The sequence below is a fragment of the Lytechinus pictus genome, chromosome 13, assembly GCF_037042905.1.
Source record: "Lytechinus pictus isolate F3 Inbred chromosome 13, Lp3.0, whole genome shotgun sequence".
Taxonomy (NCBI): domain Eukaryota; kingdom Metazoa; phylum Echinodermata; class Echinoidea; order Temnopleuroida; family Toxopneustidae; genus Lytechinus; species Lytechinus pictus.
In genome coordinates, this window is record NC_087257.1 from 27,452,050 (window position 1) to 27,474,735 (window position 22,686).

General features: G+C 36.2%; 1 protein-coding gene across 2 annotated transcripts; it reads left to right on the plus strand.

Moving 5' to 3' along the window:
- Positions 1 to 981: 981 nt before the first annotated feature.
- LOC129274233 (hydroxylysine kinase-like) lies at positions 982 to 21,528 on the plus strand. 2 transcript variants are annotated; one of them, XM_064108573.1, is made up of 8 exons: positions 982 to 1,018; positions 1,872 to 1,918; positions 6,192 to 6,238; positions 13,323 to 13,463; positions 16,779 to 17,028; positions 17,459 to 17,604; positions 18,729 to 18,915; positions 19,989 to 21,528. In XM_064108573.1, exons 3-8 carry the CDS (start codon positions 6,209 to 6,211, stop codon positions 20,537 to 20,539), a joined length of 1,305 nt encoding a protein of 434 aa, XP_063964643.1. In that variant the 5' UTR covers positions 982 to 1,018; positions 1,872 to 1,918; positions 6,192 to 6,208; the 3' UTR covers positions 20,540 to 21,528. The 2 variants fall into 2 exon arrangements, with proteins under 2 accessions (XP_063964643.1, XP_063964642.1); XM_064108572.1 differs by lacking the exon at positions 1,872 to 1,918 and having other exon boundaries at positions 1,012 to 1,030.
- Positions 21,529 to 22,686: the final 1,158 nt, after the last annotated feature.

The window sequence follows — 22,686 nt, forward strand, 5'->3', positions numbered from 1 at the left end:
AATTGGTCATTTAAATCTACTTCCAACATCGTTCGAGAATACCCATCGAATGTTTTGAACATGACCAAAACCTTCGGGACGGCCAAAAGAAATGACAAAATTTTTTCGAATGCACTCAGAATATTTAGAATGCCCCTAGAATGTCCAAGAACGTAGCACGAATTATCAATCTGACTCCATTGCGGTTCATTTTGACTAGTGTATGATGATACACCTGGTCAATTTACTGAATTTCAACTCCAGTTTGATGAATTCATAAGTTCCTCCCAAAAATTTCTAGATTTTTTGAATATTTTTTCTTTCCAGCTTCTGCTCGATTCCTGCTGATTCCGAATAAGTGTGACGGGGGTATAAGTGGTGCATTTTCAGAATATGGAAAATATGTGTTTAGGGTGCTTTTTCAGACCCCATACCATGGTCGTCTATGGTATATCCACTCGTCAATGGAAGTGCCCCCCCCCCCCCGGGGGGGGGGGGGCGGCAAACTGTGAAATACCAGTTGTTCGTGGAAGCATTGTTGGTTTTTGTGGATGTAAACAACTTAAAAGACTATATGAATAATCATATTATTGCAAGAGATCAAGGTTGGTGCTTATCTCATAAGATTTTAAACCACCATGTCATATTTAGTATACCAATTAATGACCTTCCTCTTACATATATCGTGCGCAGAATCTTATGATCATGCATGCGCAGAGTGAAACTATAAGAGTAAAAATCATATATTTATTAGAAGCTGGAAAATATAAGCATGCTCTACTGGTTTTTCAGTTTTAAGGGCCATTGTTTAAGCAAAAAACTGACCCCACACACTATACATAATGGAGAATGATAGAATGTCAGAGAACCCAAAGCCAGAGGCATTGTCGAGGTTTCTTATGCCCGATAAGGTTGAATAGTTATTATTAATAATGAAAACGAAATAAAAGAGATTCATGCATTGACAGGAGCCTTCTCCCCTTTCTTCACATTCTTGCGATCAGATCTCGGTTTATAAAAGATGCCAACAGGTTGCGAAGCTCTATTTTCTGTAAGTATATTTGTTTCTTCTCTCTTTTTGTGACACCATCATCTCAGGCAGCTGATAGGAAAATGTATTTTATATTGATCACCACATAATTGAATTAATATAAGTGATGTTCAGCGTGGTCACCCCCCCCCCCCCGGGGGGGGGGGATGCGGAGGGTGCGAACGCACCCCCTCTTTACAGCATTTTTTTTTTGCTTGTCAAATTTCTCTTGACCAAAATAAACTTCTTTTGGTAACGAAAGCTGAAACTTTTTTTTTTTGCTTGTCAAATTTAAACCAGCACCCCCTGTTCAGGGACCTGAGAATTAAGCGGGGGTGCTGGGGGTGCTGCGTGTATTATTTTCCATAGGCAGCACCCCCACGAAATCAGGTTCCCCCTGTATTTTTTAAATATGTTATAATGTACATAAATATCACATCCGACAATCGCAAATCATTATATAGTCTTTCACATATTCCAATTATAACATTCCTCCTATAACGCGACTCATTCAAACTCCAGCGGGGCAGCACTCCGATACAGACGTGGTCGCGCGCAATACGTGGTAACCATACACACTCTTGGATAGCATGGAGGGACATGGGTGTGGTTGGACTTAGACTTCCAGGTTTTATGTCGAATCAAGTGAGCGCGCTCCCGAACGCCCGTGTATTGTACACAAAAATTACAAGTCAAAAATTACAAGAATGATAGAATGTCAGAGAACCCAAAGCCAGAGGCATTGTCGAGGTTTCTTATGCCCGATAAGGTTGAATAGTTATTATTAATAATGAAAACGAAATAAAAGAGATTCATGCATTGACAGCAGCCTTCTCCCCTTTCTTCACATTCTTGCGATCAGATCTCGGTTTATAAAAGATGCCAACAGGTTGCGAAGCTCTATTTTCTGTAAGTATATTTGTTTCTTCTCTCTTTTTGTGACACCATCATCTCAGGCAGCTGATAGGAAAATGTATTTTATATTGATCACCACATAATTGAATTAATATAAGTGATGTTCAGCGAACGCACCCCCTCTTTACAGCATTTTTTTTTTTGCTTGTCAAATTTCTCTTGACCAAAATAAACTTCTTTTGGTAACGAAAGCTGAAATAATGTACATAGATATCACATCCGACAATCGCAAATCATTATATAGTCTTTCACATATTCCAATAACATTCCTCCTATAACGCGACTCATTCAAACTCCAGCGGGGCAGCACTCCGATACAGACGTGGTCGCGCGCAATACGTGGTAACCATACACACTCTTGGATAGCATGGAGGGACATGGGTGTGGTTGGACTTAAACTTCCAGGTTTTATGTCGAATCAAGTGAGCGCGCTCCCGAACGCCCGTGTATTGTATTTTTTTTATTTATTTATTTATTTATTTATTCATATTTCACCAGGGTAGCTCATTCAACAAAAGTTGATCTTCCATGAGGCCCTGGATAACAAACAATACAATTATATACAATTAAAAACAATCAATGGTGATAATACATAATTATACAATCATCAGTCCATATGATATTGTTAAAATACAAACGTATAAAGTGATAACAGTATTATATAAAGTAATATATCAAAAAAGAGATGATAGTTTATAGCATCAGTCCTGAATGGGGAATGGTATTGCATCCCAGTTGATCGGCCTAGGCAAGATTGAGGAAATGTCTTTTAACAAAGAGTTTGAAATTATTGAGGGTCTTAACATTTTTAACAATTTGTGGGAGACTATTCCATAGAACGCAGCCATCATAATATAAAGCAGTTGTATAATAATCAGTACGGCATTTACCTATAACTAAATCATGATGAGCACTTTGTCGAGTATTTACATTATGAACTTTAGAAATTTCTTTAAAAACATTTTTAAAACAATCTGCTGATAAGTCATGAAGACATTTATAAATAAATATACACCTGAAGTATTCTACTCTTTTCTTAAAAGGCATCCATCTTAAACGAGTAAACATTTCATTAGAGGGGGTGTATATATTACAGTTTAAAATAAGTCTTGCTGCCCTCTTTTGCAATTTAGTCAACTTATCAATTTGACCTAAATATCTATTCCCCCAAATTTCGCAACAGTAATCCATTTGTGTTTGAATGAGGCATACATATAATAATTTCATTGAAGCTTCATCAACATATGGTTTGACTCTTCTGAGCATGGCAAGTCCTGCAAATACTTTTCTACATACATAGTCAACATGATTGCACCATAACAAATTATCATCAATAATAACACCAAGACATTTAAAACTATTACACTTTTCAATTTCAATACTTTCATACTTAATAGAAATTGCACTATCTTTTAATACATTTAGTTTTTTTTTACTTCCAATGATCATATATTTGGTTTTATCAACATTTAAACATAGCTTATTTAACTTGATCCACTTAGTGATTGCATCAAAATCATTCTGAAGTTGTACTTGTATTTCATAAATAGACGTACAAATAGACTTACATATAGGGTAGTATCGTCAGCGTACATTACTAACTTTCCATGATTCAAAACTTTTAACATATCATCAATGTAAATCAAAAAAGTAAGGGACCTAATATAGATCCTTGTGGAACTCCAAGGGAAATACATCGATCATTTGATTTAGCATTTTTTATCGCAACATATTGTTTTCTGTTATTTAAATACGAATCAAACCATGCTAAAGACAAATCACTTAAACCAATATTCTTCAATTTATTCAACAAAATAGACGTATTCACATGCAGTATCAAAAGCACGTCTTAAATCAATGAAAAGTGCTCCTGTAATTTGACCTTTGTCTATAGCATTTAACCAATCATCAGTTAAAAAACCGAGGGCCGAAGCTGTGGAATGGCCCGGTCGAAAACCGAATTGTGCTATGCTAAGAATATTATTGGAAATCAAATAATCATATAACTGCTGATGGACAATTTTTTCAAAGATCTTACTTATAGTCGGTAAAATAGAAATTGGTCGAAAATTGCAAACAGAATTAAAGTCACCTTTTTTAAATAATGGAAAAACCTTAGCATACTTCCAGTCATCGGGAAAAACACCGGATGCAAAAGATAAATTAATCAGCCTCGTTATTGAAGAAACTATAAAAGCTTTAGATTTTAATGAATATGTTGCATCAATATCATCAGATCCTGTTGCTTTATTAATATCCAACTTTGAAATCAATTTTTCAACGCATTCTTCTTTAACAGGCTCAAAGTTAAAAACACTTGTAAAAGTCGGATCCAAAAAAGTATTAATACAATTATTTTGATCATTTTCAACATGTGCATTCATCTCTTGTTGGGATTTAGCATTAATTCGAATGAAATAATCATTAAAAGCATCAGCAATATCATTATCTGAATAAAAAACCATTTCATTGTCATATATAATAGATGGAACGGACGAACGTTTAGTAGGCAATAAAGATTTAAGACATTTCCACATTTTATGCATATCATTAACATTATTCTTTATTTCATTTTTTAAATAGTCTTTTTTACTTTCAAAAAGAGAAATATTGACCTTGTTTCTGAGCCTTTTGTAAGTATTCCATAAATCCTTACACAAAATATTTTTCGAAAAATCATTTTGTGATGTAATCTTATTTTTCATTTTCAAAAATTTACAATGAACATTGTCACGTTGCCTTATCATTTTTCTGATGTCAGCAGAAATCCATGGGAGTGACCGATTTTGAACTCTTACCGACTTCTTAGGAGCAACTTTGTCCAAAATATGAATAAAAATTGTTTTCCATGTTCTCCAAAATTCATTTACATCACAAATATCCTTTAATTTAGACCATTGCGCTGAATCAAGAAGATTAAATAATAGATCTTCGTCAAAATCTTTTGGACGGTAAGTTATCGTTTTAGGAACAGAAATACTGGTATTAGAATGTAATTTACGTATTAAATAAATCATATAATGATCACTAACAGAAGTGAAAATGCAACCATGCTTGATTATTCTTGAAGAACGAGTTGTAAAAGCGAGATCAATGATTGTAGATGAATTACTTGTGACACGTGTAAAGGTGTCAATTAACTGAACGAAACTGTACGAGCTCATCAAATATTCTAATTTATGATACAGGTATATACAAATCCTTCAATTGACTGTAATCACAATTTAGATCTCCTAAAATGAGTACCTCGTCAATTGAAGTATTGTACGAGCAAATTGATTCCAAACTTTGTTCAAAGCTTTCAAAAAAAGAAACATCGCTTGACGGGGGTCTATATATACTAATGACTAAGATACTTTTCTGAAAAGATAAAGTGATTTGAAGACATATCATTTCTAAATCTTGGTTTTCAAGGTCGTACCTTCTGGTACAAAAAATCTTATGAGATACATAAACGGCTACTCCTCCACCGTGACGTGTTCTATCCTTACGTTCAACCCTCAAACCATCAAGAGAAATCTCTTCATCAGATATTGAATTATCACAAAAGGTTTCATTAACACAGAGAACATCAATGGAATTGTTTGACAAAATATAACGAAGTGACTCGATTTTATTGACAAGACCCCTGATATTAACATGCAAAAACACATTTCCTTTCGGTAATTTGGGAACTTTGCCATCCACAAGATTGAAAGATTTTGAACATTTATCAATAAGGTAATCCCGGGAGACAGTAGGTCTATCTGAAGCGGTAACAGACATAATCTTCAAATTATTGGTAGCATTATTATCGTCTAAGTCATGAACAGAATTAGTTTTGTTGTTATTATCATTTAACTCGTTGTGTACATTTAAAGTAACCTTGGAGGCACTCTCTTCTTGGCCACTATCTTAGTACATGTTATATGGGCAGATTTTATGCTTGTGACCAGGCTGTAAACATTGACGGCACTGAACTGGAGCGCCGTGCCTACATTGCAATGCGCGGTGATTGGGTTCGCCGCAGTATTCACATCCTTGCATGTAATATTGGGATGAAGAGCGAGTCACTGATGCGTAGGATGGTCGACCATAGCGTACACAAAAATTACAAGTCAAAAATTACAAGAATGATAGAATGTCAGAGAACCCAAAGCCAGAGGCATTGTCGAGGTTTCTTATGCCCGATAAGGTTGAATAGTTATTATCAATAATGAAAACGAAATAAAAGAGATTCATGCATTGACAGCAGCCTTCTCCCCTTTCTTCACATTCTTGCGATCAGATCTCGGTTTATAAAAGATGCCAACAGGTTGCGAAGCTCTATTTTCTGTAAGTATATTTGTTTCTTCTCTCTTTTTGTGACACCATCATCTCAGGCAGCTGATAGGAAAATGTATTTTATATTGATCACCACATAATTGAATTAATATAAGTGATGTTCAGCGAACGCACCCCCTCTTTACAGCATTTTTTTTTTTGCTTGTCAAATTTCTCTTGACCAAAATAAACTTCTTTTGGTAACGAAAGCTGAAATAATGTACATAGATATCACATCCGACAATCGCAAATCATTATATAGTCTTTCACATATTCCAATAACATGCCTCCTATAACGCGACTCATTCAAACTCCAGCGGGGCAGCACTCCGATACAGACGTGGTCGCGCGCAATACGTGGTAACCATACACACTCTTGGATAGCATGGAGGGACATGGGTGTGGTTGGACTTAAACTTCCAGGTTTTATGTCGAATCAAGTGAGCGCGCTCCCGAACGCCCGTGTATTGTACACAAAAATTACAAGTCAAAAATTACAAGAATGATAGAATGTCAGAGAACCCAAAGCCAGAGGCATTGTCGAGGTTATTGTCGAGACAATAGAAATCAAATTTCACAGTCTTTTTCGCCCTGCCCCATGTCCCTACGGGCTGGGAAGCGGAGGTGCTGGGGGTGAAGCACCCCCAAAATTTGGGGGTGCTGCGTGTGTTATTTTCCATAAGCAGTGCACCTCCTGGAAATCTAGTGGTAGGTATGATAAATGACAGAAATGTAATGAAAATGAACGACGTTTTGTAAAATATACCCCCCCTTCCGACATATTACTTGAAATAGTGTTTAAATTCACCCTCTTTCAGATCGGATTATCAAATCAAAACACGCGCACGCATGTTTATTCAGATACGCAGCTTGATGGGGGGGGGGGGGGGGGTGGGGTACTCCGGGCTGAAAATATTTATATCAAATACATTTTATCAAAATTAATAAACTTTATCAAAATCTGATAACTATTAAGTTTTTTAATTCTAAAGTTTAGCAATATTTTATAAAAATGGTGATATGCATGTCGTCATAAATATTTAATAGGTTGGCTGATGCTGTCACATCCCCACTATCCTGTTTCTTGTATTACTACATGGAATCAACATTGTTTCATTTTTTCATACCAGAGTGAATGATATGTCTCCCTTATAATGAAATAAGTTGCAGCAAAGAATATATAATGGACTAAATCAGTTGTCACTTCAACTGTTCTGGTTCTTGAAAGGAAAATATTGAATAAACCTAATTTTACATAATGAAATACAATAGAACAAGTGGGGATATGACATCATAATTTTGCTCATTGAATATTAATGAAGACATGTCTAAAACTGTTTCACTGGAATAATACTAATCTTTGAAATGCAATAACTGTGGGATTCCTTGTCTGATTTTGATCAAATCTTTATTCTTATTGGGCATTTCTTTTGGGCATATTGATCTATCCAGTGTGATGAAAATGTTGCCCATTCCTTTTCTGCTTATTCTTTTAACATTACTGGTCAATATGCCTCCCGCATTGGGTAAAATACTGCCCCAAATTGGTTGGACACATAATTACCCTCTTGGTGGATTTTTACCCAATATTTTTTACAGGGTAGAGCTTAATTGGCAGGAGCCTCGAAACGATTTTGAAAGAAGGGGGATGGAACCCCTTATTTCCATACTAGTTTTGTTGTACAATTTAAAAAATTATTTGTCTGCAGTTGATCTGTAATTATATTTGATTTGTATTTGTATTTGTTTGATGTATATGCTGGAAATGAAAAAAATAAACTTGAACTTGAACCTTTTTTTGAAAATAAAAAATCTACTTTTGTGATGGATTTTGATATGAACTTCAGAAAAAAATATTCGTAATATAGTTAGGGACGTATGGCAGCCATTTGGATTGTCAAAATACAGTATTTATCACATCCGTGACATAATAGTGATATCATATTTCGTGAGCAATCGTGTTTTTAGACAGTACTTTACTCAGATTACAGTCACTATGCAAAAAAAATACAGCATTTATCACATGTATGACATAGTGATGATATATTTCGTTAATCGTGTTTTCAGACAGTAGGCCTACTTTACTCATAGATCACTATACCAGTTTGTTGTTACTTCAACATGTTCTTGGGCAATTTTGGTCAAATGACCTTTCATTTATTTCATTTAGATAGGCAGATTTCAAAGCAAGATATTATGTAAGCATGCCTTGCATACAGCAGAATGACTAAATTGAATATATCTAGACCAGGTGACTAGAATATAGCACACCAATGAACATTCTGTTGCATTTCTATTTTGAATTCATTAGCATGCTATAACAACGCTACTTAGCCAACTGTGAAATAACAGTCGCTAGTGTGGACTTATTGTTGTTTTTTGTGGATCTAATAAAAACACAATTCAAAAGAATATAAGAATAATCAAGACATCAAAATTTGTGCTTATCTCATTAAATGTTAAGCCAGTAGGTCACTTTAGTACCAATGACCTTCTGATCATGCGCAGAATCTTCTAATGCCCAAAATGGAATTACGAACTGGTTACTTTATTTCGTTTATTCTTGTAATTTTAGGGGGAACATTGGGGCAAGTTCGTAGTTCCTTTCTGCGCATGATCAAAATATTCTACGCATGATCAGAGGAAGTTCATTTGTACTAACGTGACATGGTGGTTTAAAATCTAATGAGATAAGCACCAACTTTGGTGTCTTGATTATTCATATATTCTTTTGAATAGTGGTTTTCATTTACATCCACACAAAACAACAAGGCGTCCACGAACGACTGGTATTTCACAGTTTGCCAAGTACATGCATTGTGCAACATGCTATGATATGCATTCAAAGTAGGAATGCAACAAATACCTTCATAAAGTGTTCATCGGTGTGCTATTCTAGTCACCTGGTCTATTCAATTTCTTCATCCTGCTTTGTAAGGCAAGCTTATACGTAATATCTTGCTTTGAAATCTGCCTATCATGTGAAAGAAATGAAAGGTCATTTGACTAAAATTGTCCATGAGTAACTACGAACTGGTCTATTGCGCGGCACCAATTCCATAATGGGGGGGGGGGGGGGGGGTAACTACCCCCTCTGTCCCCTACTTCCAGCGACCGTGATAAATTCTTTATGAAACGGACCCCGTCGCACTTATAGCGTATCTATAAGTTTTATAACCTGTGTGTTGGCTATAGAGTAGAGTGCCTCGTCTCACAACCGGGAGATTCAAACCCCGGCCGCGTCAGACCAAAAGATATTAAAGGTCAAGTCCACCCCAGAAAAATGTTGATTTGAATAAATAGAGAAAAATCAAACTAACATAACACTGAAAATTTCATCAAAATTGAATGTAAAATAAGAAAGTTATGATATTTTAAAGTTTCGCTTATTTTTCACAAAACAGTGATGTGCACAACTCAGTGACATGCAAATGAGACAGTCAATGATGTCCCTCACTCACTTTTTCTTTTGTTTTTTACTGTTTGTATTATACAATATTTCATTTTTTATAGATTTGACAATAAGGACCAACTTGACTGAACCATATTATATTAAACAATGCTAATTCCACATGTTCATGGAGCAATTAATCGTTGTTTCACTTGGCAATGAGGAGAAAATTAGAATATTTAATATTTCTCACAATAAAATACAAAAGAAATAGTGAGTGGATGACGTCATCAGTCTCCTCATTTGCATACCGACCAGGATGTGCACATAACTGTTTTGTGAATTTAAGCAAAACTTAAAAATGCCATAACTTTCTTATTTTACATCCGATTTTGATAAAATTGTCAGTGTTATGCTTATTTGATTTTTCTCTTTTTATTCAAATCAACTTTTTGTTGGGGTGGACTTGTCCTTAAAAAACGGGAGTTGCTGCTACCTACCCTAGCTAATTGGCGTTGAACAATGTAAGGGATAGAGAGCCTCGTTGATCTGACGCTTCACAGCGGCTGCCGGGCCCAAAATCATTTGAACAAATTCGTTAAAATGAATTTTAGTAGTTTCTATTTCAGATTTCTAACAATACATGTTTTTTTTAATGTTTTTAATATATAGTACAAAGAAAGCCAGAAAGCTTATTAGTGTTTGGCCACAATAGTTGAGAGATTCTTTTCTTTAAAACATGGGCAAATCTTTAATAATTCCCCCATTTTCTTTACCGTTTTCCTTTTCTTTCTTTTATTCGTACTTTTCTGCAGGTAAATGTTGGACGTTAAATACCTGTCGTTCAAATGTTTTGCCATTTCATTTTGCAAAAACTTTGTTATGGTTAATACCTCCGTCACAGTTGATCTACAGCGGCCGTTCGGCGACTCGAAAAAGCCGTTTTACTTTTGTGTGTGTGTAATAGCTGCTTTAAAGGTGGTTTGAATAAAAATGAATAACACGGCTGTTTTCGACTCGCCGTACGGCCGCCGTAGAGCAAATTTGACTGAGTTATTATATGTATACCTCACGTTTATTTTGCTCGAAGCAAAATAAATTAATCGAGCAAAATAAACGTAGAATAAATTTTATTAAAGCTAGACACTTGTATAGGCCCATGCAGTTCTACCTCATTGGAACTTCAAAAGACTGCATTAATTAATAGCAATCTAGATCAAGGAGGGGAAAATACAAAGAAGAAAGCTGAAGTGAATTTTTAGTTGAATGCTTTTGAAAAGAAATCGTCGCTTTCATCAAAACTCGAGTAGCGTGCAAGTACAATGAAAACCGGCTCCATTTGACTGATATATGAGTGTCTTCTCGTAAGTCTGCACTATTTGACCTATTCAGAACATTCATTTCTTTATTAATTTCCCCTGGCCAAATACTTCTATTTCTCAAAATAAGATTAAGGATCATTTCCATTAAAAAGCGATGTAAGTGGGTTGCCAGGGGCGGTGGAGCGAAGCTGAAAGTGGGGGAGGGGGGGGGGGCATAGCGGAAAAAGGCACTATCTTAAAACAAAGAAAAAATGACTTATTTACAGTGGTGTAATGAGCCAAAAACTTCGAGGGGCTGTCGTATCACGTAAAATCTAAAGCTGCGAGCGAAGTGCTAATAGCCCTTATGGAGCGTGTATATAGTGACTGCACTTCGTAGTGCTGATTTTTCTCGTTCAAATTTGAACTAGATAAATCATTACTCCGAAGTGCAGTCACTATATATACGCTCCTAAAAGGGGTACTCCGGGCTGAAAATATTTGTATATAAATAAATAGAGTAAAATCCACAGAGCAAAATGTTGAAAATTTAATCAAAATCGGAAAACAAATAATGAAGTTATTGAATTTTAAAGTTTGCCATTATTTTGTGAAAATAGTTATATGCACGTCATTATGAATATTCATTAGGTGGGCTGATGATGACACATCCCCAGTTTCCTTTTTCTTATGTTATTTCATGGAATAATGATCATATTGTTTCATTTTTTTCATACATATGTGAATAATGTCTCTCCTCTAAAATGAAATAAGTTGCAGCAATTGATATTTAATGAACTAAATCAGTTCACAACCATTTTTTTCAGTTCTTAGTAGAAAAAAATTGAATAAACCTAATTTCATATAATAACATATAAAAAAAAACAAATTTGGATATAACATCATCAATTTGCTCATTGAATATTCATGAAGACATGCCTAGACTGTTTCATCGGAATAATGCAAATGTTTAAAATGCCATAACTTTGTTATTCGTTGTCCGATTTTGATCAAATTGTCAGTGATTTGTTTGTTTGATTTTTCTTTATCTGTTTAAATCATATTATTTTCAGCCTGGAGCATCCATTTAAGAGCTAAATTAGCACTTCATTTCATAGAGTGAACGAAAATCCATTTTTTGATAGATTTTGACATGATATTCAGAAAATAATATCATATATTTTACCCTTCTCTCTTTCCTTTCATTTCCTTTCCTTTTCCCCTTTTTCTTGGTCGTAAAAAATGGGGGGGGGGGATAAAAAAAAGGAAACACGATTTCAATTCAATTTTGTGTTTTTCAAAGGAAAAACTAAAAATTGAAATATGTAAAAACAGTAAAACCGTTTTCCCGTTTTTACATATTTCATTCTTGAATCAAAATATTATTTTTTTTTCAATTTTCTAAAATAGATAAATTTTCACTCAATATTTCGTTTTGCATTTTTCGTTTCAAAATCAGGAAAACGAATTATCTAGTACCTTGATTGTGCTGTTTTGTAAAAAAAAAATGACAATGAGAAAAAAGTATTGTAAAAGAGGCCTTCATTCCAGAATGAATGTGATTTTTGTCCAAGAAAAAGCGAATCAAATTTGACAACTCCCAATAAGGTTTGTACAAGATGTTTCACAATTTAGCTCCAAATACTTGCAAGATAATATCGTTCACAAAGAAAGGATTTGTGCCCTAAGAAATGCTGACAATGTTGTATTGCTGCAACCAAAGACTGATTACTGTATGCGGATATTTCCATGTCATGGATCGAAATATATAATGGTCTTCCACTTAATTTTCGCACACCCAACACACTCACTTTACTTACAAAAAAAAATAACTTTTGGTTTACGGAGTAGGGTGAGGGGGGGAGTTTGTGGGTCTCCTTATAGGGAATGGGGGAAGGTTGGGATTGATATACTCTACCTTCCTTGTTTACCATATTTATTTTGTTTCCAAATCAAAATTATTAAAATACTTGTTATTATTCTATAGGCCTAATGTGTATAGGTTATATTATTTCTCAATTTCCTTCGATTGGTCCTCTAGGTAGTAGAACAGAACCATTATAGCACTGAATGAATCTGAATAGAATGATCCATCCGCATCTTGTGTTTATATATTTGTTTTTAATATTTCTACAATGTCTTATTTTATTTTTATACATACAATATAATTAAAACCAAACCAAATTAAAAATAATTTCATTCAAGAAAAAATTGACAAGCCCCCCCCCCAAAAAAAAAAAAAAAACGCTCCCTCAAAAGGAACGTGACTCTATTTGTTAATTTGGTCAAAACATGTAAACTTATTCAAGTATAGTTAAAATGATGAATATAATCATGCATAATGTTTATATAAGCCAGAGTTTATAAATGACAATACAAAATAATGTTGTTTTTTTAATTCTAGCATGGCGAGAGTGATTCTCCGCAGTATGATGGTATACCAGAAAGTAACATCCAGCCTCAAATCAAACCTCAACTATCTTTTGAACAAGCATGCAGTCTCATTGGCAAACTCTACGGTTTCCAGGATGTCGTTTGCTTAAAGGTAAAATTATCAGATATTTGTTTTAAATTTCCTGGATAGTAGTGTGTTTTCGCTCAACCATGGACCATACCACAAATGGCCCATGGCTTAACTCAACTACGCGGAATCAATCCTTGCACACATCAAATGCATTGAAAATGCAAGTCAAATAACAATGAAAACCTAGGAGGTCTTTGTCGAAAATTGGTGAGCAGAGACACCTGATTGTCCTAAGATTCGGAGCTGACGAAAAATGCAAATATGACGTTTGTCTAGAGTCACACTGCTGTTTTGACTCACTGATTATCGACAACGACTTCTTCTCTTTTCTCTTTTTTTTTTCTTTTGGTTGAAAGTTTACGGGGTGCACCCCCACGGCCGCACCTTCTGGATCTCGGGGCTTCGTCGTGCATTATAAGAGTGAAACCTGAGCTATTGCCAAGACTGTGTTGTAATACTAATAAAAGAATGCTTACACTTGATGAGCTAAACTGTCAATGTTAGAATTTCCATCCACATATTATTAATGGATGACAGAAATACGATATACTTTTCAATAAATGTCTGATATAGCTCTGGGCCACGTCTTACAAAGAGTTACAATTGATCCAATCAATCGTAACTCTATGGAAATCCATCAGTGTCATAATTTTTTCTATAGGAAATTTGCACAATGTCCTTTGTAAACAAAGAGAAGCACAGTGAATTTTCAAGAAAACAAGGAATGCATGAATATATCATAGTTAGAAAATATTTTTAACAATCATTAATAATAATACATGTTGACGTTGCTGGCCATCCATAGTTGCGATTGATCGGATCAATCATAACTCTTTGTAAGACGGGGCCCTGGTGTGACAACTACAATGGCGCCTCCATCCGGGCTTCTCACTGGATGTTTTAACTGGCGCCAAAAAGCATCTGTTGATTATTAGTTGCCGTTTGAAGATGATTACAGCAAGTCGTCGAAACTGTCGCAGGTGATAAAAAAACTATGTGACCTGTCTCATAAAACTTTGTCACAATAACAAATTTGCAATAACGGTTTTACTGAAATCGATCAGTTTAATTGGCTGATAATAAACTTGTTATAGAAATTTTGTTTATTGTTATACTATAAGAAGCCTTTATGAATCGGGAACCTGGATTTTTTTATAAAGAACTACTGTCTACAATAATAATAATAATAATAATAATAATAATAATAATAATAATAATAATAATAATTATTATTATTAATATTATTGGCACAACATCGACTGACACTACCCTACGATGAAAAAGAGAAGGCAAGACTTAAATGCTCCTTTCACAAGAAACTTCAAGAGCAACTTAAATCCAAGCGACTTCATGGCCACCATGAAAAACAGACGCATCGGGAGTTCGTAGACCAGAAAGACACACATCAATGGCTTAAGTCGGCGGGACTAAGAGGTGAAACTGAAGGGTTCGTCTATGCTATTCAGGACCAGGTGGTGAGGACCCGTGCCTACGAAAAATCTATCCTCAGAAGAGACACAGACGACACTTGCAGGATGTGTGGAAAAGAGACCGAAACAATCATGCATTTGGTATCAGCATGTTCGACTCTTGCTGGAACTGAGTACATCACAAGACATGACAATATTGCCAAAGTTATCCATTGGCAACTACTGAAGGATCGCGGTAAAATGACTTGTGATCACGCTTGGGAACATCAGCCACAAACGATCACCACGATCAATAACAGCACCATATATTGGAACTGTGGCATACTAACGGATAGAACCATCAACTGCAACAAGCCGGACATCATCGTCAGAGACAACAACGTAGTAAATATCATTGAGGTATCTGTTCCCCATGATATCAACATTGCTGTTAAGGAAAGAGACAAACGGCTCAAGTATCAAGACCTAAGGTTTGAGATCGAGAGGATGTGGAACGTGAAAGCAGAGGTCACACCAGTCATCATTGGTCACTCAGGAATGGTGAAGAAGGGAATGGAAGCCTGCATAACCAAGATCTCTCCTCACCTTCGGATGTACGACATTCAGAAGGCAGCTATCTTGGGTACAACCAGATTGATAAGAAAGACTCTCGGACATTAGTAGTGTAAAGTTCCTAGTTGCACTTGAAATTACTTGGTGCTTTTTGTTAGAGCAAAGTTATTCAAGAAAAAAATACGGACTTGATCCTGTTTAGAGGAATAATAATAATAATAATAATAATAATAATGATAATGATAATGATAATGATAATAATGTTAATAATAATAATAATAATAATAATAACGGTATATTTACCCAGGGTAGCCACTTCAGTTCCGAAAATTGTTCTCCTAGCTGGCCCTGCTATTATCACAGTTGCGTATTGATCCAAGCATTTTGAGGAGGTTAAACATGGTGTATGACCGACCCACAACTGCCAAACTAACACATGCATTTGTTTCCTGTCACCTAGATTATTGTAACGCTATATTTTCTAACTTCCCTCGTACATACCTACTTCCGCTTCAACGGGTTCAAAACTCTCCTGCTAGACTGGTCTCTCTCTGTAGGAAATCTGAGCATATAACCCCAATCCTACGTTCTCTCCACTGGCTCGATCCCCATACATCATCGTATATCTTTCAAAGTCCTCCTCCTTACCAACAAAATTCTTAATGGTCAATCCCCAAATATCTCACATATCTCATTTCTTTACGTTCTAGCACCTCCTCAAGACCCCTCCGTTCATCATTTACATTGCAGTTAACTCCTGGATCGCGAACTTCTACAAAATATGGTGACCGTGCTTTTTCTTCTATTGCCCCTTCTCTTTGGAACAAGTTACCCTCTTACATGCATAGTGCCAAGTCCGTCAGTCAGTTTAAGGCCCTGCTCAAAACATACCTTTTCAATCAATGAATCCCAGTTGTGGGTCGGTCATTGGAGGTGCACACCAGTTCTAATCTGTTAGTATTTTTTTTCTCTCTTAATGATTTTTGTCACACCTTGTGTTATTATGCCCATTGATTTTTTTCCCACGTAAAGTTAAATTTAGAACACAGCGCGCTTAGAAACGCCCGTATTAAGCGCCCTATATAAATGTTTTGTATTATTATTGGGGCAATATTTCTGAAAAGTAGCGAGCAAACAAAAAATTGGCTTAGAACTGCTTCTTGTGATAGATTTTGACAATATGTTTAGAAATTAAAATGATACTTCTCCATTTCCCCTATCCGACCTTCGAACGTTTTTGTGAGGAACGGATGGGGGGGGGGGTCTAGCATGTCCCACGTCCCCATCCCATGTACCCCATCCTGATACATGAATTTATTTTGCTGTATTCATATTTGTGTCTTTAATTCATAAGGAGTTTATCAGCTACTACAACCAAAACATTTTGATTGAGGCCAGACGACCGTACCACCAGCCCGGGAGCCCCCCTGAGAAGTTTGTGCTGAAGCTCACCAATTCGGAAGAATCACAGCTCTTCTTATTGCACCAACAGCAGAATGAAATCTTGCTGGAGCTCAAGAAAGAAGGAATACCATGTTGCTGGCCTGTTCAGAATGCGGCTGGTACGGATCTGAGCTTGGAGAAGCTCTCGTTTAAACACAGAGGTATTAAATGAAACGAGGCAAATAAGTATAACTTTATGCCTACTTCTTAGGTATGAATGAAACAATTAACTCCAATCAACATCGATACACTCTTTAAGATGATTGGTCGAAATCACTGATCTGTACAGATCAGCGGTTAAAATAGTCAATGTGTTGGTAATGTGTGGACCAGCCCCCCCCCCCTCCCCCAGTAAAAATTAACCAAATGTTTTTTTTTTGGGGGGGGTGATGGGTACCCCATATAAAGCACCCATATTAGTTTTAGTCACATAATCAGTGACATAACATAAAAGATACAATCACAATGGCCTGAGCATTCATTTTAGGTATGAATTTTTATGGTAGATGGGGGGGGGGGAACTATTCAGGCGCATTTTTTTTTTTACAGATAATTAGAGATAATAACATGCATTCTACACTTTTCACCTAGAAACCGGAGGCTCCATGACAGGCTCGTTCATAGTCCGCATCTTGGGGTACATACCAGGACAATCTTCATGGGATGCACCTCTTCTTACCCCAAAGATATGCTACGAAGGTGGACAACTACTGGGTCAACTTTCTACCAATCTACAGGTGGGGCATGTCTTTATGAATATTCATTAGGTGGGCTGATGATGTCATATCCCCACTTGTTCTTTTATATTTTATTATATGAAATTAGGTTTATTCAAAATTGTTCTACCAAGAACTAAAACAATTGGATTGACAACTGATTAAGTGCATTAGTTATTTATTGCCGCAACTTATTTCAACATAATGGAGACACATCATTTATTCATGTATGAACAAATAAAACATTTATTATTTCATGTAATAACTTAACAAAAAGGAAAGTGGTGATGTGACATCATCTGCCCACCTAATGAATATCCATGATGATGTGCATATGACTGTTTTCACAAAATATTGATAAACTTTAAAATTCAATAACTTCGTTATCCGATTTGTTATCCGATTTTGATGAAATTTTCAGCATTTTGCTCAGTGAATTTTAATCTATTTATTTAGATATAGATATTTTCAGCCCGGACCATCCCTTTAACTCCGGAGCAATTGACAAAATAGATAAATAAATGTACATTAAGAAGAAACAGATTTTGTCATTTTGTTTTAGGATATAGAATTTGTAATCTGTAAATCAAGAACACGTATGACATCATCACATCACAGAATTAAGATCGGTGAGAAGCATTTCGAAACCCGCTAATTTGTGTTTTGTGTTTTTCTCAGCTGGCAAGTGGTGGATCTATAATTTGTCAAAGTTCTATTTCATCTTCGGCTAGAAGTCTTTCCCCCGATGATCTGAAAGAAACCCAAACCCTGTTGGAAAGAATAACATTTCAAACAGTGCGTTCATAATGTATTCACACTGTGGACCATGTGAAAGTGTGATTCCGAAGTTGGTTAATTTAGTTAAAATGCTCAAATTTAATAGCATGAAGACAATACACTGTAAACACATCTACAGTGTACTTCCTCAGATTGAATGTTCACAGTGTGTTCACATAAGTGGATCGACAGTGTGGAAATATGATTCACACCGTTATAATGCTCAAACTAGACCGTGTGAATGTAATTATTACACTCTGTTCTGCCGGTGTGAACACACTGTGGTACACTGTGTTCACACCGGCAGTGTACTTCAACTTCACGTCTCGAACCATCACAGTTATCAAACAGTTTGTCTTTCCTTCCAGAATATTTCTATTGACAAAACTGAGTCGATAAGAAGGAGTGAGGATCTGATCTGGTGTCTTAGTAATGTCCCAAGGTTAAGGGAATATCTCTTCGTGCTACAGGATAACAAAAAGAGGAGGGTCATTGAGGATGTAATTGATGCCTTTGAAGAAAAGGTTTTAAAGATAGAACACAAATTGAGGAAAGGTAATTTAAACATGTCAAAATCCAGGGCCCCATCTTACAATGAGTTGCGATTGATCTGATCAACCACAACTATGGACGGCCAGCAACGTCAACATCTAAAATACAAATTTATATGATGTATATTCATACATTCATCATTCTCGATCTCTTGAAGATTCAGTGTGATTTTTTTTATTAACTAAGGAGATTAAGATAATTTCCTGTAGAAAAAATTATGGTATGGATGGATTTCCATACAGTTGAGATTGATTGGATCAATCGTAACTCTTTGTAAGACAGGGCCCTGGTCACAACGTCGTGTAGGTTATTATCGTTGATTAGGGACTTTCGCACAGCGACATTCGGAGGATTCAAGAACACAGTAAATCTATTGGAAATGTACATAACAGCTGGGAGGTCTTTGTCGGAAATTGGTGAACCGGTTTCGTCCAAAGTTTCAGAGCAGATAACAATGCAAATATGTCGTTTGTCCAGAATCAAGGGCAACTGTCATTTCGATCCATAATTTTTTTCTCAAATACCTTTTTTTTGTTTTTTGGGTTATTTCTTTGTCATACCCCCTGGAGGATTTCTGACAACACATTTCCTCTGTTTTTCAATCCTCCATACGTTGCTGTGCAAAACTTACTTACTTTAATATGTTCCGTGAATTTTTAGCTGAGATCCTATTGAGAACGTGTTGAGAACCCATAAAAATTACCAATATGATTGCTTTGTCATCCAGTATTAACTTCCATGAAATCTCTAATTTTGAATGGCTGTTGACCATTGCTACCAGTGTAGTTGACAATGGATGGCAAAGATGTACCTCAGTGTAATAACGGATACCTTGGTGAGGAAATGTATCTAAATCTGCCACATGTCCAAATCAAAGAATAAAAATCACGAATGAAGTCCTTTGATTAATACCAAATCTGTCTTGATAGACCATTTTTTTAAATATGGTATATTTTGCATGGATGTTAAAAATCTTAGGCTTGTTGACACCCTTAATCGTTAATAATGATAATAAATCGTGTTTCTTCGTATCGCAGCGAGAAATACAAAAGTAATCTGAATTTTATCGTTCAAAGGAATGATCCACTCCGATTTCAGTGAATTCAACCTCCTGGTGCGAGATAGATCTCTGGAAGAAAACTTCAGTGACGTCACAGATGACATCAAAGGAGACGTGGTAGGGATAATCGACTTTGATCACATGATGTATTCCTGTATCGTCTACGATATCGCTATATCGATCATGTACCTGATGCAGTGTACAAATCTCCAGTTGGATCCGGTTGAATCCGGCGGAATACGGCTCGCAGGATTCCTTTCGAAACGCGCACTCACGGAATGCGAGTGGCGCGTTCTGTACTACTGCGTGGCCGCGCGCTTCGCGCAGTCCCTCGTTATTGGTCTTCATACCCACTCACTGCAACCACAAAACGACTACATTCTCAGTAGCCAAAAGAAAGGCTGGCAAGTGCTCTTCGACTTCTGGGAACGAGATGCCCAAGATGTATATAGTCAGTGGAGAAAACAAAACCAGCATTACAATCAGTTTCCCAAAGAGCAACCTATAGACGTCTGTGATATCGAAAAAGAAGAATTCAATAACAATGAGAACAACGAAAGATGTTGATTGTTGTGGAGTAAAAAAAATATAGGGTCTACGTAGACGTACATGTAATTGTTTTTGAAACCCAAGAAATTCATTGTATGGGCCAATTTCTCTTTAAAACATTGAAAGTTTGATTTAACGCTATTTAGATGTTGCATCTAATCATTATAACTATTATTTCATAAAGTCTTTTACAGGCTTCTTATCTTTCTATCATGTCTATTCATAATATCTTCCTTGTCTTTGGTTGTTCTACTATTCCCCCTTGCAATTCTCCAATCTTAACTTAACAATCGCTTATTTAGATATTTATGTATAAAGATAGAGATGTATCCGAATGGCTATTGTTGGGGTGGGGTGTCTGGTGAACAAGGGGATTGCTGTCAGCTTGTAGTTAGTCAATTGTACACATTCATATTGGATTAATTTGCCAATTCCATGACTCTTTATATTCATTTTCTGTTAAAATAAGTTATACACTTGTATTACTTATTAAAAAGGAACACGAAGAGTCGTGGAAATTGCCAAAATGAATGTGTACGACTCCCTTGTTCACCAGACAACCCTCACCCCAACATTAACATTCGGATACATCTATATTTTTGTAAAAAATTATAAATATCTAAATTGTTGTTTCATCATGACTTCATTCAAGTTCAAAGACACAATATATACATAAAGAGACCAGGTCCATCGTTTCCATTCCAAACAAATGGCAGGTCAGTACATGGATTACAAGACAAGTAATACGTACATATATACCAATATAGAGAATTATTTAGAGTAACATAAATGCAGGAAAATAATTAGTTAAAGCTGTCGTTGATATCACGTTGGAAAAAAAACACTCAATCAGTCTTCTAAATCAGAGCTGGATATGTAAATGGAATTAATCAACTACTGCATACAACCTGAAATGTACAGACAACATTACGAGAGGTGTTTTGTACCCAATTTCCACTACGGTATCTTCTTAATTATTATCATTATGTATACGGCTGTGATCATTATATGTTTTTGTGTATTCAAATCAACTTGATAAGCTACTGACATCACAAAGTTATGAGAGTAATATTAGTAAAGTACATTTGCCTTGCGCAAAAAACATAGTTAGGCAAATTATCTTGGGCCCTCGGGGATGGTTACGGGTCCAAGTGACGTACCTCCCCCCAGGTTCGCTCTTTTCTTGCGTAGAATATCGAAAAAGAGGAGAGTATGGCGAGTTTAGAAAGGGTATGGAAAAATTCTGTTGGTCGGACTTTTGAGCTTGTTGTTCTGAGGAGTTTTTTAAGGCGGTGTTTATTATTCCGGTCTACTAGGCCCCTTGCCCCGACTTCTACGGCGTATAGAATGACTTCATGTACCCTGACGATTGACTCATACTTTGTGACTTTCCTTTGGTGTGCATCATCGATGTTGGTTTCAAATGGGATTGTTAATTCGGTGATAATTATCTCTTTCTGATCTTCCCGTTAAATGGGGACATCCCGATAGACCGCGGGTCCGATAGACCGCGGGTCCGTTAGACCGCGGGTCCGATAGACCGCGGGTCCGATAGTCCGCGGGTCCGATAGACCGCGGGTCCGATAGTCCGCAGTGTGTGTAAAATTATGATCAGACATATCAAATGTCATCGAGAGGTCCAAAGGTCAAATTATACGAGGCCATGGGGTTCTATCAGGTGCGGATCCATGGGGGCCGAGGGGGAACTGCCTCACCCCCCCCCCCACACTCCCAGCTCAAAAAAGAGGGGGGAAGAGGGGAAAAGGGAGAGAATAAAAAAAAGAGGAAGTTGGGAAAAGAAGAGAATAGAAAAGAGAGTAAGAAGGAGAAAGTAAGAGAAGAAAAAAAGAGAAGAAAAAGGGGAAAGGAAAGACAAAGAAAAAAAGGAGAAGAAAAGGGGAAAGAAGAGGAAAAAAGAGGAGGGAAAGGGAAGAGAAGAAAAGAAAGGAGAAAGGAAAAGGAAGAAAAAAAAGGAAGGAAGAGAAGAATATTTAAATAGAGAGGAAGATGGGAAGAAAGATAAGAAAAAAGAGAAAGAGGAAGAGGGGAAAAGAAGAGAAGAAAGAGAGAGAGGGAGAAAGGGGAGGGAGAGAAGGAAAAAATATTAAAAGAGAAAAAAGGGGGAAAGGAAAGAAAAAGAAAGAGGGAGAAGTAAAGGGGGAAAG